Raw genomic sequence first — 13,730 nt, forward strand, 5'->3', positions numbered from 1 at the left:
CGTTATGTTGAATGGAAGGTCATCACACAAGCTCGTGTTTACACTTGCCACCATTGTGATATTAGCGAAGCGACCAAACTTCGGTATTATCCCTCTCCTCTTCAGCGTCTCAAAGGTCATGCAGTGGCGAATGACATGAGACACGGAATCCAAGCTTTCTTTGCCGATCAAAAAATTGTAGATGTCTTCGGCTGCTCCTTTCAACAAATGTCTAACTTTGTCATGTTCGGACATTTGAGAGTTGACTATATTACAGAGTTTCAGCACTTCTTCAATATAAGTCTTGCATGTCTCGCCGGGAGACTGAGCCATTCGCGAAAGCGTCTGTTCAGCGCGTTTCGTTTTTGCACTGGTGTCTCCAAAACACGCTCTGAGCTCCTGGACGAAAAGCTCCCACAAAGTGAGCATGTATTCGTGATTCTCATACCAGACGAACGCTGTGTCGGTAAGGGTAAGCACAACATTGGACAATTGTGCGGCAGAGTTGCAACCGTTAGACCGCCTCACCCTTCGGTAGTTCGTGAGCCACTCGTCGGCAGTTTCTCCGGCTTTTCATCCGAAAGTGAGTAGCACCCGGTAGTACTGCCACGGAACACCAGCTGCTGGCCTTGGAGCAGCGTCAGAGGCTTCGGGAATCTGGTGGAAGGCGTCTTCAGGCATTTTAGGTGATAATGGCGGAAGTCCGGCAAGTCGACGGCTTCGGCGAAGTTGTAGCAGCGTAGGCTCCGCGGTTATGAGCGGTTTACTCCGCATGTCCACCAGTTTGTTATGCGCTAGGGGAAAATGGGTTTATTTAGGCGTCCAATGGCGGGAACAGCAGGCTACGAACAGCACGAATGGCCGCTGCACAGTCGTCGCTTTTCTGTGTCTTCCTCTTTTTGATTCCCACGTCCCTTTTACGCGCCTGGACGGGAGAACGCTTTGTCTGGCTCCGCAACATCAAACGCAGCCGTATCGACCGCATGGCACTCGACAGTGCACGCCGCGACCGTTGAGTATAGGTCTACCCCACAGACGAGAGGGCCCATGAGCTATCAAGATCATGAGTACGGCCAACGCCCTCACCGCACGCACTCTTCCCGGCGGCCGATGCCTATAGCCAGGATGAATGTGACCCACCTGCTGGCTATGCGGTCGACACGAACATGCCTGACATTGTGGGACATCGAAATTTGCTGCCTCTGCTGGTGTGTTTCCGTTGCGGTGTCGCGGGCCACACAGCGAAGTTTCGCAATCGTCGCCCAAGAACGTGGAATGGTCGATCCAGGTTTTCAACGAGGACCACACTTCCTCTGAGGAGAATTCAACAGCCGTACACGCCCTCATGGTCAGCTGGGGCTCCTCCAACCATTACTGGCAGAGAAGCTTTCGGAGCCGCTCACCGGCATCTGACAGGAGTTTGACACCTGGTGTCATCCTCTCGTGCACACCGTTTACCTGAATCTACATCGCCAGTACGCCTCTCCGCCTCGCCTTCGCAACCGGAAAACTAGCTAGCGCAGCCGATGGGGGTGAGGTCGCTCGACACGTGCTATCAACAGAAATGCCGCCCTGTAGTTGTTATGATTAAGAACAAAGTGCATGTACTTGTTGAGGGTGTTTCTGCAATGGCTCTAGTGGTTACCCGAGCAACTGTATCTGTAATGAGTCTCGCTTTCAAATGTTTGTTAGGGCGCATAGTTCTATTTCGTTGGGACCAGGCTGCAACGTTTATGTGGAGTGAGCGGCGAGAAGTTGCGTCCTGTTTGCGTGTGCACTGCTGAAGTATACTTGGCTGGTGGAGTTTTCGCGACGGAATTTGTAGTTATTCCCCTATCGAAGCAAGAAGTGATTTTGGGCATCGACTTTTTGTGACAGTTTGGTGCGACGGTCGATTGCCGCACAGGGGAAGTTTTAGTCGATGGCCGTGTTTCATCCGCACTCTCAGAGGAGACTTGCAGTCAAGCTAAATTTGTGTCTATGCAGGTACTGTTGTGCCTGCGTCCACCTCTGTGTGCATTTAAGTTTTTTGTCACAGTGAAGTTCCAGAATGTTTTCATGCCTCCGTAGAGACAATGCATCTAAACTGTGGGAAGAAGAACATTTTTGTCTCTGATTGTGTGGCATCCACCGTCAATGCGCGAGCTGGCTTGTGGACGGCTAATTTCCCGACAGAACCTGTCTTGCTTCAAGAAGGCTTGAAACTCGCCTACTTTACAGCATACACGTCTTCGTCCTTAGTTGAACTAACAGACCCGCCGTTTGAACCACGTCTCGTGTGAACCAATGCGAACCAACCACGCCGCGTGAACCAATCGCACTCTCCGTCCACGTCTCAGACGTGGACGGAGAGTGCGATTCTGCATTTCGTCTGTTCAAGTTACTGCTCACATCCCGACCTATCCTTCGCCACTCCAATCCTACGGCACCGACAGAAATCCACACAGGTGCCTAGTTGCGTTGGTCTAGGCGCTATGAGACCGTCAGCACAAGATTGCTTATGCAAGCCGCTCATTAAGCAAACCTGATCGCAATTACACGGTGACAGAGCAAGAATACCTCGCTGTAATATTTACGGTTCAGCGATTTCGCTCTTACTTGTACGGAAGCCCATTTGTACTCGTCACAGACCACCATTCCCTGTGCTCTCTTGTGAACCTTCGCGACCCTTGTGGTTGCCTTGCGCGCTGGGCTCTGAGGTTGCAGGAATATAACTTCACTGTTTCCTACCAGAGTGACCCAAACATGCTGGCGCAGACTGCTTTTCCCTATGCCGCTTACCACAACGGACTGCGACGCAGACGATTTTGATCATCTCGTTGGCACTGTGACACCCGCTTTTCCTGATATCGATGCCTTCAAAGCAGAACAATGGGCAGACACCATATTGGAGCCACTCTTCACTTCAGCCCTTTCAAGTGCCACAAGCAGCTACTGTGTACGTGATGGGCTATTGTACAAAAGGAACTACTCAAGCAGGGGTGCACGCTTTCTTCTAGGGATGCCGGAGCGAACGAACGCTTTTACTGGCCCGGATGCGACATTCGGCTGAGTTGTATGTTGTCAGCTGCATACTGTACCAACGTCGGAAACGTCCAACCACTGCCCCATCTTGTCTCCTTCAACATGTGCCACCTCCCAGCTTGCCCTTTCAGCAAGTTAGAATTCATCTGTTACGCCCTTTTTCTCAGCAATCCAAGGGGATGCGCTGGATAATTGCCGGCGCCCACTATTTCACGCGCTACGGGGCGACGGCGGCTATACCATCAGCCACTGCCACGAAGTGTCACTCTTCCTACTTCACGTTATTGTCCTACAACTTGGACCCCGCCTGGTGTTGTTATAAGCGACCGGGGACGTCAACTCACAGTGGATATCGTGGAAGAGCTTGTACGTTTATGTAACTCGCTCCTCAGGCACTCGACGCCATATAATTCGCAAATGAACGGCGTCACTGAGCGCACTAATCGAACGATCACCTTGTATGCTGCGCCGGATCATGAAAATTAGCATAAAGTTCTACCGTTTATTACATACGCCTACAACACAATCAGATCGTGGTTTTGGCATGTAACCCCCCACCCCACTACCAAATTTAATTTTAAGCTCTAGATAATAGCGTCCGCGACTGGACGAGGCCGTCATTAAACGCGCAGCAGACTCCTACACAGAGAAAAGAGAGATAAAAAAAAACTTGGTCATGCCGGCTTATGGACAGCGGAGTGTTTGACGGCTCTTCTTTCTTTACAAACAAAGGATGGTTATGCCATACTATTTCCATAATTTATTGCGCCAACACGTGTGTGTTTGCAAACAGAGAGCGAAATGTACCTTGTTATTGTTAAAGTTTGCAGGTGGTTCCATAAAAGTACGCGGTATCCAGACGGTACTTTGTACGCTAGTGTTTGTGGCCGTTAAGGGTATGTTAACGTAATATATTTATATTTAGCATTACTTTTCTACGTAGGACTAAAAAATATGAACACCTTAAGGTCAGATGTATAGCCTCCCGCATGTTTAGCTATATCGCGCGAGAACACTGTAATATGGTCGTACGGCGTCCTGAAGGGAACATCAAATTGGACAACTCTTGCACAGAAGAGTGCTTGGTGCATTCTCCTGGGGCGAGGATGACGCGTGATGGACGCTCGCGCGATATAGCTAAAAATTCGGGAGGCTGCACAATCATTAAAAAAGAAAAAAAAAATACGCTAGGCAACAATACGTGCAATACGTAATAAGCGTCGGCACTATTGACCGTGAGAATTCTTGCCGACTCTCACATTTGTGAAGCACTTACCAACGACATTTTTCTCTGGGTTGAAATGACAGTCGGTGTCAAATATTGACATACCCCTCCTGTAAAAGATATCAGGAACTCAGAAGAGTTAGCAGCCCGTTTCATAGCGTCGTAGGTTCCTCTGGAATGCTATCTAGATTTATTGGCCTAATTTGTGCATGCAAATGTCTGCACACCATGCCACTTATTCGCACATAAACTGAAACTAGGGCTGCTCAAAATTCTACACAGAAGTGCTTCATCGTGATGGCACGTTTAAGGCACTTGCCATATTTCAAAAAAGGGAAGGCAGTCACATTTAAGTGACTGTTTTCCACCGAAGCAAGAGCGCTAAGTGGCGCTCGCCGTAAAGTGCCTATGTATCTGCCGTAAAATCTCTACACCCCGTGTCGTACGTAGCAGGTAACACAAAGCAGGCAACGCATAGCAGGCAACTGCTCGCATTCCCGATCAAACGATCGTGCATCCCGTACGAATTATATAGTTTGTATGTAATTCGTTGTAACGTCTGATGCTTTTATGTCGCGAAATACGGCCACATGACTACAGGGGAGGCATCGGAGATCTGAACCCGTTTACTTCCAAACGAGCGGACTGACATATCTCTACGACCAACGGCTACAGTGCGCCGCTATCGTTCCCGGCCGAAACATCGCAGGTCGTATACTCGAAGCACCAAGGTATATGAGAATGACAAGTAATACGTAAGTTTACGTAACCTTACGTCCAAAAGTTGTAGCTGTAATACATGTATGTCATTTATCTTTTCCTTGGGAACTGCCGCAGGTCCAAAATGACGGCATTTCATGACGAGCGCAATGCGACGTGCTACGTCACACTTGCGTAGCGTGTGCAGCGTTGTGTACAAAGCACTAAATCAAGTGAATTTTGCATTTCCGTCTTCTACGTTCTCACCCTAACCGAACATCCAGCACAGAGACACCCATTACACTTGTTATGAACGAGGCACTTGTTGCTACGGCTGCAAGCAGCAGAGGACCTGACCACTGGTGCGCCGCTGCCTATTTGCGTGTTGGTATAAAGTGACGAGTATGCACCCTTGTAGCACACATCAATCATAGTACGATGAATATGTGGGACTAAGGTGCAAATGATCTCGTACGAACAGCGGTGCCTTACTTAAACGAAGCAGCATTCTGGAAGCTAGGGCCATCTTCCGCTAATCAAGTGGCTTATTTCATCGAGAATTCTATGTAGTCCCTCGTTAGCTGGGAATACAAAGCGTTTTTTTAGACTACACGAAATTTAAAAAAATTGCCTGTGGCATATAGCGCAACTGTAGTCCTTGAGCATGAATAATTCAAGTGGCGGACATTACTCGCAAGACAAATCGAAGCACATAATCGAATAAATACCGAAAATACTTTAATTATATTTTTGAATATTTACTGAACGTATTGCAAATTTCAAATTGTAGCCGGTGAGTTCCCGTGACATATGCACTTGGAACGAGTTCTAAAGATCGCGCGGGTTTCGAGATATACACGGTCAAACTTTTCGTAAAAATGCACTATTATTCGAATGTTTTTTTTTTTACAAAATCCGTTTAAGCATTTAAGCACAAAAGTAACTGGCCCGCCCATGTACTTCGTCATGCACTTTCGCAATTAAAATCTCAGCACTGGTTTAATTATGAATATCATTCAGCTACGATTCGTAAATTGAAATATGTACCGCGAAGTCAATAATTGCAGTTATTTAGTGAACTTTCGTTAATGAGTTGATTATGCAGTTTGATTTTCCGTGCAAGTCCGCATGGTGGAGTTATACAGCTAAATGGCTAGAATTAAACTATCTGTAAAAGATGGATTTTAAAAATTTTGTATGATCTAAAAAAAAAAGCACTCGGTATATAAAAGATGACGATTGAAACATCGAGCAGCTAGGCCCAGTGCGAAGTGCTAGAACAGGCAGGTGTTGTGAATTCCGTTTTGCATGGGTCAGAAAAGGCTACGTGTATTGCACAACGCTGCAGGAAATTTCTTAGGAGATTTCGAGCAACAAGAATGTTACGTGCCGCTTTACTGAGGAGAAAAACAGTGCCATCACGCATCTCAACGAAGTGTAGACTTGTTTCTGCTGTGGCATTTAAAGGCTATTATGCCTTTCAACGATCAGCTCAACGGACATTTTAGAGTAACGCAGGTAAATAGTAATATTATATTACTCATTTCACTGCCATTATGATGCCCGTAAACATAGTAGTACCATGAATGTTTGTCGAGGGAACATATATACGCTGTGTGCAATGACTGTCACACCTCAGTACATGTTTGCATTATTAAATGAAAGAAAATGTATTGTAGCTGCCATTATAGTTTTAAAAGTAGCAGGATTATTTAAAACCGTGCATGCGATCAAGCAGTTCTCGCAAGAACTCCCAGATTCGTATGATTCTATGCAACCTCTGATTTCCCGTAATTAATAGCATCGAGAGTGAATAGGAAAGAATTTGAGACGCAATGAAATACCCCAAAACAGGAACTTTTTTTTCTTGAGGCGGGTTCAAGTTTAAAAGACCAGTCGGGGTATTCGACACATACCTGCGATCGACAAGTGGGTGGTGCATTGGTGCTGTCCAGGAGGGGGCCATAAATGCGCTCACTTGAAGGAAATAATCCATCGATTTGTTCTTCCACTCCACCGCCTTGTTGATCTAATGGGGGAAAAAAGAGGAATAAAATGCAGGCCACAACATTGTAAACATACAGGCACTGACACATTGTGGATATCTGATGAATGCAGCCACCCACCTTGGTGGACATCATATTGACGAGCACGTTGGCTGTGTAACGTGCCGGAAAGAATGAGAGCACGACGACGCTCTGCGCCTGCGTGAAACGGTGTTGATTTGAGCAGAGTTATTGAGACGAAAGCCTTAAATGGCTCATGGGTCGAAAAATCTGACGACCGTGCGGCGTTATGGCACCAAAATTCAACTGATGATTTCAGGTGACCTCTCAGACACACTCAAGAGACTGTTATCGTGAGTAGAAGCAAGTTCGAAATGACTATAGAAGCTACGAATATAGCTGCATTTCGTGAACGCACGCGCCAGTACGCCATCAAATTCTTTATCAATAAAATGCCTCGGATTACCTGTGTTCGCGTTGAACGGACACCCTTAAATAATTAGTGTGGCCACAAAAGTGTCTGTGTGTGATTTTTCCGGTTTTGTTTATATTTGCCGAACAATGTACAAGTGCCATATGACGTTGAGGAGTATAAGTATGCCTGCAAGAACTGGAAATAAATATTTGGCTGAAAGTTAGCTCTGTGTCTATTGTACCTTCTCGTGTCCCTTTCAATCTGTCTGCGCTACGAGAAACTAGACAAACTAAAAGGAAAGAGAAAGCCGTGACTGTTCTAACATGCAATGAACCTCGCAAAACTAGTGGCGATGTCTAGGCGACCGCAAAAGAGAAGTAAAAGAAGTAAATAAAAAACAATACGACGCAACAACGCATTCGAATGAGAATGTGCAGTAATTTAATGAATGTCTCGTGAGCGTGCAGGCTTGCACCTTCATCCTGTTTAGCGTATGCTAAAGTGACTGTCAACTTTTTTTTCTATAGAAAAAGAAATCAGAAAAAGAAAACTTGCATCTTCTTGCATCTTCATGAAAAGTTAAAGAAAGGCGTGTGTAGTTTGTCGCAAGTTAGCGACAACGTGGTCAATGACCGTTAGTGAGATTATGTGTACCGCATTTTCTGGATTCTGGCGGGCACTTGCAATGCTTGCAACGCGTATCCGATTTTCTGGGCCAGAAGCGAAAAATCTATCGTGGATTGTAACGTGAACTCCGGTTTTCATTCTTGAAAAATTATCGGTACAATGCACTTGATTGTACTCTCACTGGTGTTTCAGTGGAGATTTGTTCTCACAATTAAAAATGAAGCATCGATTGCGATAGCAAATTAGTAGACAGCTATGCGAAGCAAGGATATTAGTTTTATCGGCCGTATTAACTTGCGAACATTCGTTTACTAAATTAACAAGCCCGGTGTCACGCGCACACAGGTAAACATGAACGCATCTCGCCTGATGACCGCGGAAACTCGCTGTGAAAACGCTGGAGAAACCGCGCCAGCAGCAGCGGCCAAATCGACCATCGCGCTGTCTCTCGTCTCCCTTCAATGCGAACGTCGAAAGCACAGCGCATACGAAGCTACCGGCACTCGGAGCATGCACTTTCTCTCCACCGCGGATCGCTTTGAAGATGAGGCCCGAGCGGGCGTGCACTTCACCAAGTCGCAGATCGCTTTCACGATACGGCGCCCGCGCGGCCGCTCTGTAAGCAGCAGCCGATGGAGCATAACGCATCCCCCCTCCTTCTCTGTCGCCTCGCTCCCGTGCCTCTCGCGTGAAAGACCGTGCGCTGCCTGCCTTTCTCCCTCGCATGCGCTACATTGAGCCGCGATTCCCGGCTCACCCTCGTACGCTTTCACCAGCGCGCACAGCGTACAGCGCGTAGCGAGGATTTTATCGCCGTTGGCCTTTATACGGAACCTCGCGGTGACGGTGACGCCGACGGCAGAAATACGGTTACAGCGTCCATATATTTGATATCGCAATAAAATAATGCCAGAATTTCGCCGTAACGGCGAAGCAATGAATGTGATGCAGTCAGGAAGCGCTGCAGTCAGGAAGCGTGGCGGCAGCACCGAGCGAATTGACCTTCATGCTGTCTCTTGCTCCAACTCAACTAAACATCGAAAGCACAGCGCATACGAAGCTACCTGCCCTGGGCGTACTTTGTCCACATCGCAGATCGCTGTCAAGATACGGCACCCGCGGGGCCACGACGTAAGCAGCAGCCGCCGCAGGAGTAGAAATTCGCCGCCGCCGTAGTAGAATATAGTAGAAAAGTAGACGCCGCCGGAGTAGAAAATTCTTTCCCTTTCCCTTCCCTCGCCTCACCCCCCCTCTCCGTGCCTCGCGCGTGACAGAAGACGGCGCGCTTCCACCCCGGCTATCTTCCTCGCGCGCGAGATTGAGCGGTGATCGTCGGCTGACCCTCGCAAACTTTCACTCGCACATAAGCCTACGGCGCGTGGTGACGATGTTATCGCGTTTGGATTTGATACGGAACATCACGGCGACGGCAGAAGTGCGCTTGGAGTGTCCATATAATTGCTGTCGCTATGAAAAAGCTTATTGTTCTTGCGAGGTAGAATACACACCGGGCATCGCTCATTCTAGCTGTCGGATGACCTCCTTATCACATACGTATGCCATCCGACAGTTGGAATGAAAGATTACCGGTGTGTCCTTATCACATAAGTATATGGCGGTGAAATGCAAGACCGCCCCGCCCGTCTGCTTGCATTGTTGTGCACGCTAAAGAACCCCATGTGGTCAAAATTTAATCCGGAGCCCTCCACCACTGCGTGACTCATAACCAAAACTGGTTTTGGCATGTAGAACACCAAAAAGAAGATCACATAAGTATAACCTGACAGAGCATCTCATCTTGGGTGTTACATGAAAAAAGTTGTCGCAGTTTCACCTGAAAGGCGAAGCATCAATTGCGACAGCAAATTTGTAGAGAGCTATACGGAGTAATGATAGTAGCTTTATCAGCTGTATTAACCTGGACATGCAGCAGCACCGGCCACACGCAGAAGTTGCCGACGCCGTCGGCGTTTTGCCCGCGTTCGCACAAAATGCGTGCGGCGTTGGTGATTGTTGCCGGAGCCTCTGATATAAATAGGCACTTAATGCCGCAGCTAAACGTCGCCTCCCCCCCACGGCCTTTCGCGCGTCGGAAGAAGGCGCGTTTGCTCTGCATATATGGTTATTGTAAAGGAGGAAAGAGGCGCCTACTTCTGCAGCCCTTAAGGAAGCACGGCGCAGAACGCGCGTTTGTTCTCGCCGTGGGTTCACTCCCCGTGAAAGCGCGCGTCCCTCGCGCCCTTTCACTCGCACATACAGCGTTCGGCGCGCGGCGACGATTTCATCTCCATTGACGTCATACGGAACCTCACGGCGACGGCGACGCCGACGGCAGAAATCTGCTTTTGAGTGTCCATATAATTCCTATCGCAATAAAATTATGTGGATCACACGCGCTGTGGGAATCAATGTGAGCAAAGCTTTTCGTGCTGTTAGCATTGACTGACGGTAATTGGCGTTGATGTTTATGGTGAGTGTTTAGGTTCTTCAGCCTTTAGTGCAATACGAAAGTGGTGAGTTGATGTAAACGTTACTTGCACGCACTAGTTGTGTTTGTCTGCGCAGTACATATAACACAGGGCGAGACGTGTTTGCTTGAGGCGTTGTTGTGCGCCATCGTTCATAGCTTCCGGGGTAAGAGCTGTCATTGCCTGACATGACACATCACATTGTGGCATAAGCATAAAATTTTAATTAACTTATGGAGCGGTACGTGCCAAACCCACAATCTGATTATGAGGTACATCGTAGTCGTGACTCCGGAATAATTTGAGCCACCTGGCATTCTTTACCGTGCACCTAAATAGAAGCACAACGAGAATTTTTGCATTTAGCCTACGTCGAAATGCAATTGCCGTGGTCAGGGTCTTACCCGCGAGCTCGAGCAATGCCATAGCCGTAAAGCTATATACCGCTGCGGATAGCGAAGTGTTGATTTCATGGGCGGCCGCTACTCTAATGTATCACCTAGACGCCGCGGTACTTTAATGCACATTTGCGTATGCACGCACTGGGTGAATTGTCGGCGTGGCAAATTTGCTCGGTTTTCATTTTTCAGAAATAGCAGAAACACTGTACCTTGAAATAAAATTTATGCAATTTTTGCCCAACTACTGCCTTGTCAAGTAGTAGTGTTTCCTTGCCTTCTAACATTTCCTTTTCCCTCGACCGCACTCTCCCCATGTATGCGAGCTGCGAGCGAGGCGTGGAAAGGCTGTTGTGATTAACCTTGTTTCGTGGCTGCGTCGGTCCTCGTCCTTCTCTGACTCCTTTCCCTGCCTCCTCTCCGCCATTCTATATACCCGCCCTCTGGACTGCTGCACGTTAGTACAAAGGTCACAGGTAATTACAGCCGTCAATTGTGGCGATGGCCAGGGAGCTCCAGACGGCATTGTGGCGACGCGATGAAAAGTTCCAAATAAGTTCCTCGCCGCGCCTTTACTCTCCGCCGCGCTCCTGTACCTTGAAACTAACCCCTCCCCCCCCCCCCCCCCACCCCACCCCGCCTACCTCGCGGTGTGCCAGACAGCAGAAGCAGTCGAAAAGTCGAAGGAAGGCGCCAAGGAAGTTTTGCTTTAAAATGGATCCCCCCGGTTACTATTCTCGTTCATTCATAGCTAGGGTCTAGAATCTGGCAGCCTTGATTACATTTTATGCAGCATACCTGGGTTTATCAGGCCACTTGTCTGCTCTGCTAACTTCATGTGTTACATGACGCCATCGCGCAAAAAAGAATGTTCCACGTCTGCTCAGCATGGCTCTGAGTTTCGCTGTCTAACACTGCCAGCAATTGATCAAGCACACATAATACCCAAGAAAGGGGACAGATTGGTGGCCGTCGCCGTACCACAATTAGTAGTTCAATGCACGCCTAATGCGGAGGTTGTGGGTTCGTCTCCTACCGGCGACAAGTTACCTTTTCGTCCACTTTCATTTTTCTTTTTCATTATTTTCAGAATTTAAATTCAGTCACAGCTAATTACCCTATGTTTATTTGGCTTCATTGCCTGTTGACTGTAATGATAGTAATTAATCAAAATAGAGCCCCTCTGTCTCCCTTCTTCCTAATTATGTTTTTTTTCTATCTTCTTTATACTTCTTGTTCCTTTGCCACCAAGGTTTTGGGTAACATGATGGGTGTTTATTAGAAAATTGCAAATGCATTTTTTATCTCAAAAGTATCCGTCGCGGGAGGGAGCAAAGAATGTCAGCTGGCCTGACCGCGAAGTATTTTAGTCAAAGAGCCAGCATGTCGCATTCACCAATTTACCCTGGCAGCATCGTCCTATTCTTCCCGCCTCTCTTACAGTAGGGCCACTACAAAACTAAGTCCACACCGTCAAGAATATTCCCAATTTCTTTGCTTACTTCCACGTTTCTGTTGCGAGGTAGTACCATGGGTGGACACATTCATGGAGAACCACTTTCTTGAACAAAATGTAGCCATACGTGCTACCAGCACGTTCTCCCTCCCCTGCCAAAATTAAGGTATCCATGGGTTATTTGCCTTCAGGCTTGAAGCAGCCACACCTGCTGTGTTGTCCTACTCCGCAAAGAAGGCCAAGAATGATTATGTCGATAGCGCGTACACAGCAGGCAGGTGTCTCGTTGGTAAGTCTTCATCGCTTTTTGAAGCGCCGCAATCTATCGTGCTCTACATGGATCACATGTGCTGTAAAGCAACAAGCTGCTCGCACACCTTTTGGGTAAGAATATGCCTGGTCCAGTTGTCGACACGTTCGATGGCCATGACCTCGTCAATGAACGCGGACCGTATCTCTTCGGCCATTATGTCCGCCTGAAATCACACACGCACATACAACAGAACACTGACATGCATACACGTATAGAGATAGTAATTCTGGAGATGAATAGGCGCTGTTTACAGCAGCGCTTTAGGGAACACGACTTAGTGTCGCAAACAAGAAAATCAGCAGGTGTTATGACAGTCACGAAAATGTACTTCTGAATGCAAGCGCAGTTTCAAGCCGAAGCATGTGTTTCGAGCCGCAGCGGCAACAGCAACAATGATACAAAATTAGTTTCTGTTCAATCAGCTGAAAAGTGCGCATAAAAACGGTATCTCCCAGAGCTCTGCATTGATTGCATATTAAGGAGGCCATAGTATAATGCTAACATCTTACCTGTGCAACGTTGAAATACTCAATATAATTAACCCTCTAATACGCAACGAAATATTTTTTACCGTTCGCCCACTGAAGGCACGCATTGATGGTGGATAAGAGTTTTTATTTTCAGAAAGCATTTGATAATAAGTGTTTTGAGACAGTGAGACAGAAACACTGAATCTTTTAATTGCCGCGTTATGTATTTATTAATTAGCGAATGCCACAGTTAAAAGTACACCACTGGAAATTTACCACTGGAAATTGTAAAGTCTACCATACAAAATTGTAAAAGCAGGCCATATTTCCTAAGATGGGGGTTGCTGGTGTCCGCCATTAAGTTCACGTGAAGCCATTGCTGCTGCCACAAGACAATGGTGATTACTACACTCAGCTCACAAGTCGAAATACACAAAACTGTTTTTTTCGCATTTCTATCCCTATATTCGTTAAAGTGAGCATTAAAATTAGTCATTGCCGGTTATAATTAAAATTTAAATTAGTGATTGCACTCTCTCAGTGGTTGCACTCTCTGTTCTAATGAATAAAAAACAGGCAATACAAGCTCACTGCATGTCTTGCGGCGGCCTTTGGTTTGGCAGCGGAAACATTTCCTTTGAAGGAATGAA

The 13,730-nt window shown here is 47.2% G+C and overlaps 1 protein-coding gene across 1 annotated transcript in view; it reads right to left on the reverse strand.

Annotated features, from left to right (window-relative positions):
* The window catches only part of LOC119441025 (neprilysin-3), a 41,313-nt gene extending 28,544 nt beyond the window's left edge, over positions 1–12,769 (reverse strand). The window contains exons 1-4 of the mRNA XM_049661462.1: positions 12,675–12,769; positions 7,054–7,131; positions 6,844–6,956; positions 4,280–4,338 (exon numbers count right to left, since the gene is read on the reverse strand). Coding sequence (XP_049517419.1) covers positions 4,280–4,338; positions 6,844–6,956; positions 7,054–7,131; positions 12,675–12,764 — 340 coding nt within the window. The 5' untranslated portion in view covers positions 12,765–12,769. The remainder of the gene's footprint in view (positions 1–4,279; positions 4,339–6,843; positions 6,957–7,053; positions 7,132–12,674) is intronic.
* Between the last annotated feature and the right edge of the window lie 961 nt (positions 12,770–13,730).

This window comes from Dermacentor silvarum, chromosome 2 (assembly GCF_013339745.2).
Source record: "Dermacentor silvarum isolate Dsil-2018 chromosome 2, BIME_Dsil_1.4, whole genome shotgun sequence".
Taxonomy (NCBI): Eukaryota; Metazoa; Arthropoda; class Arachnida; order Ixodida; family Ixodidae; genus Dermacentor; species Dermacentor silvarum.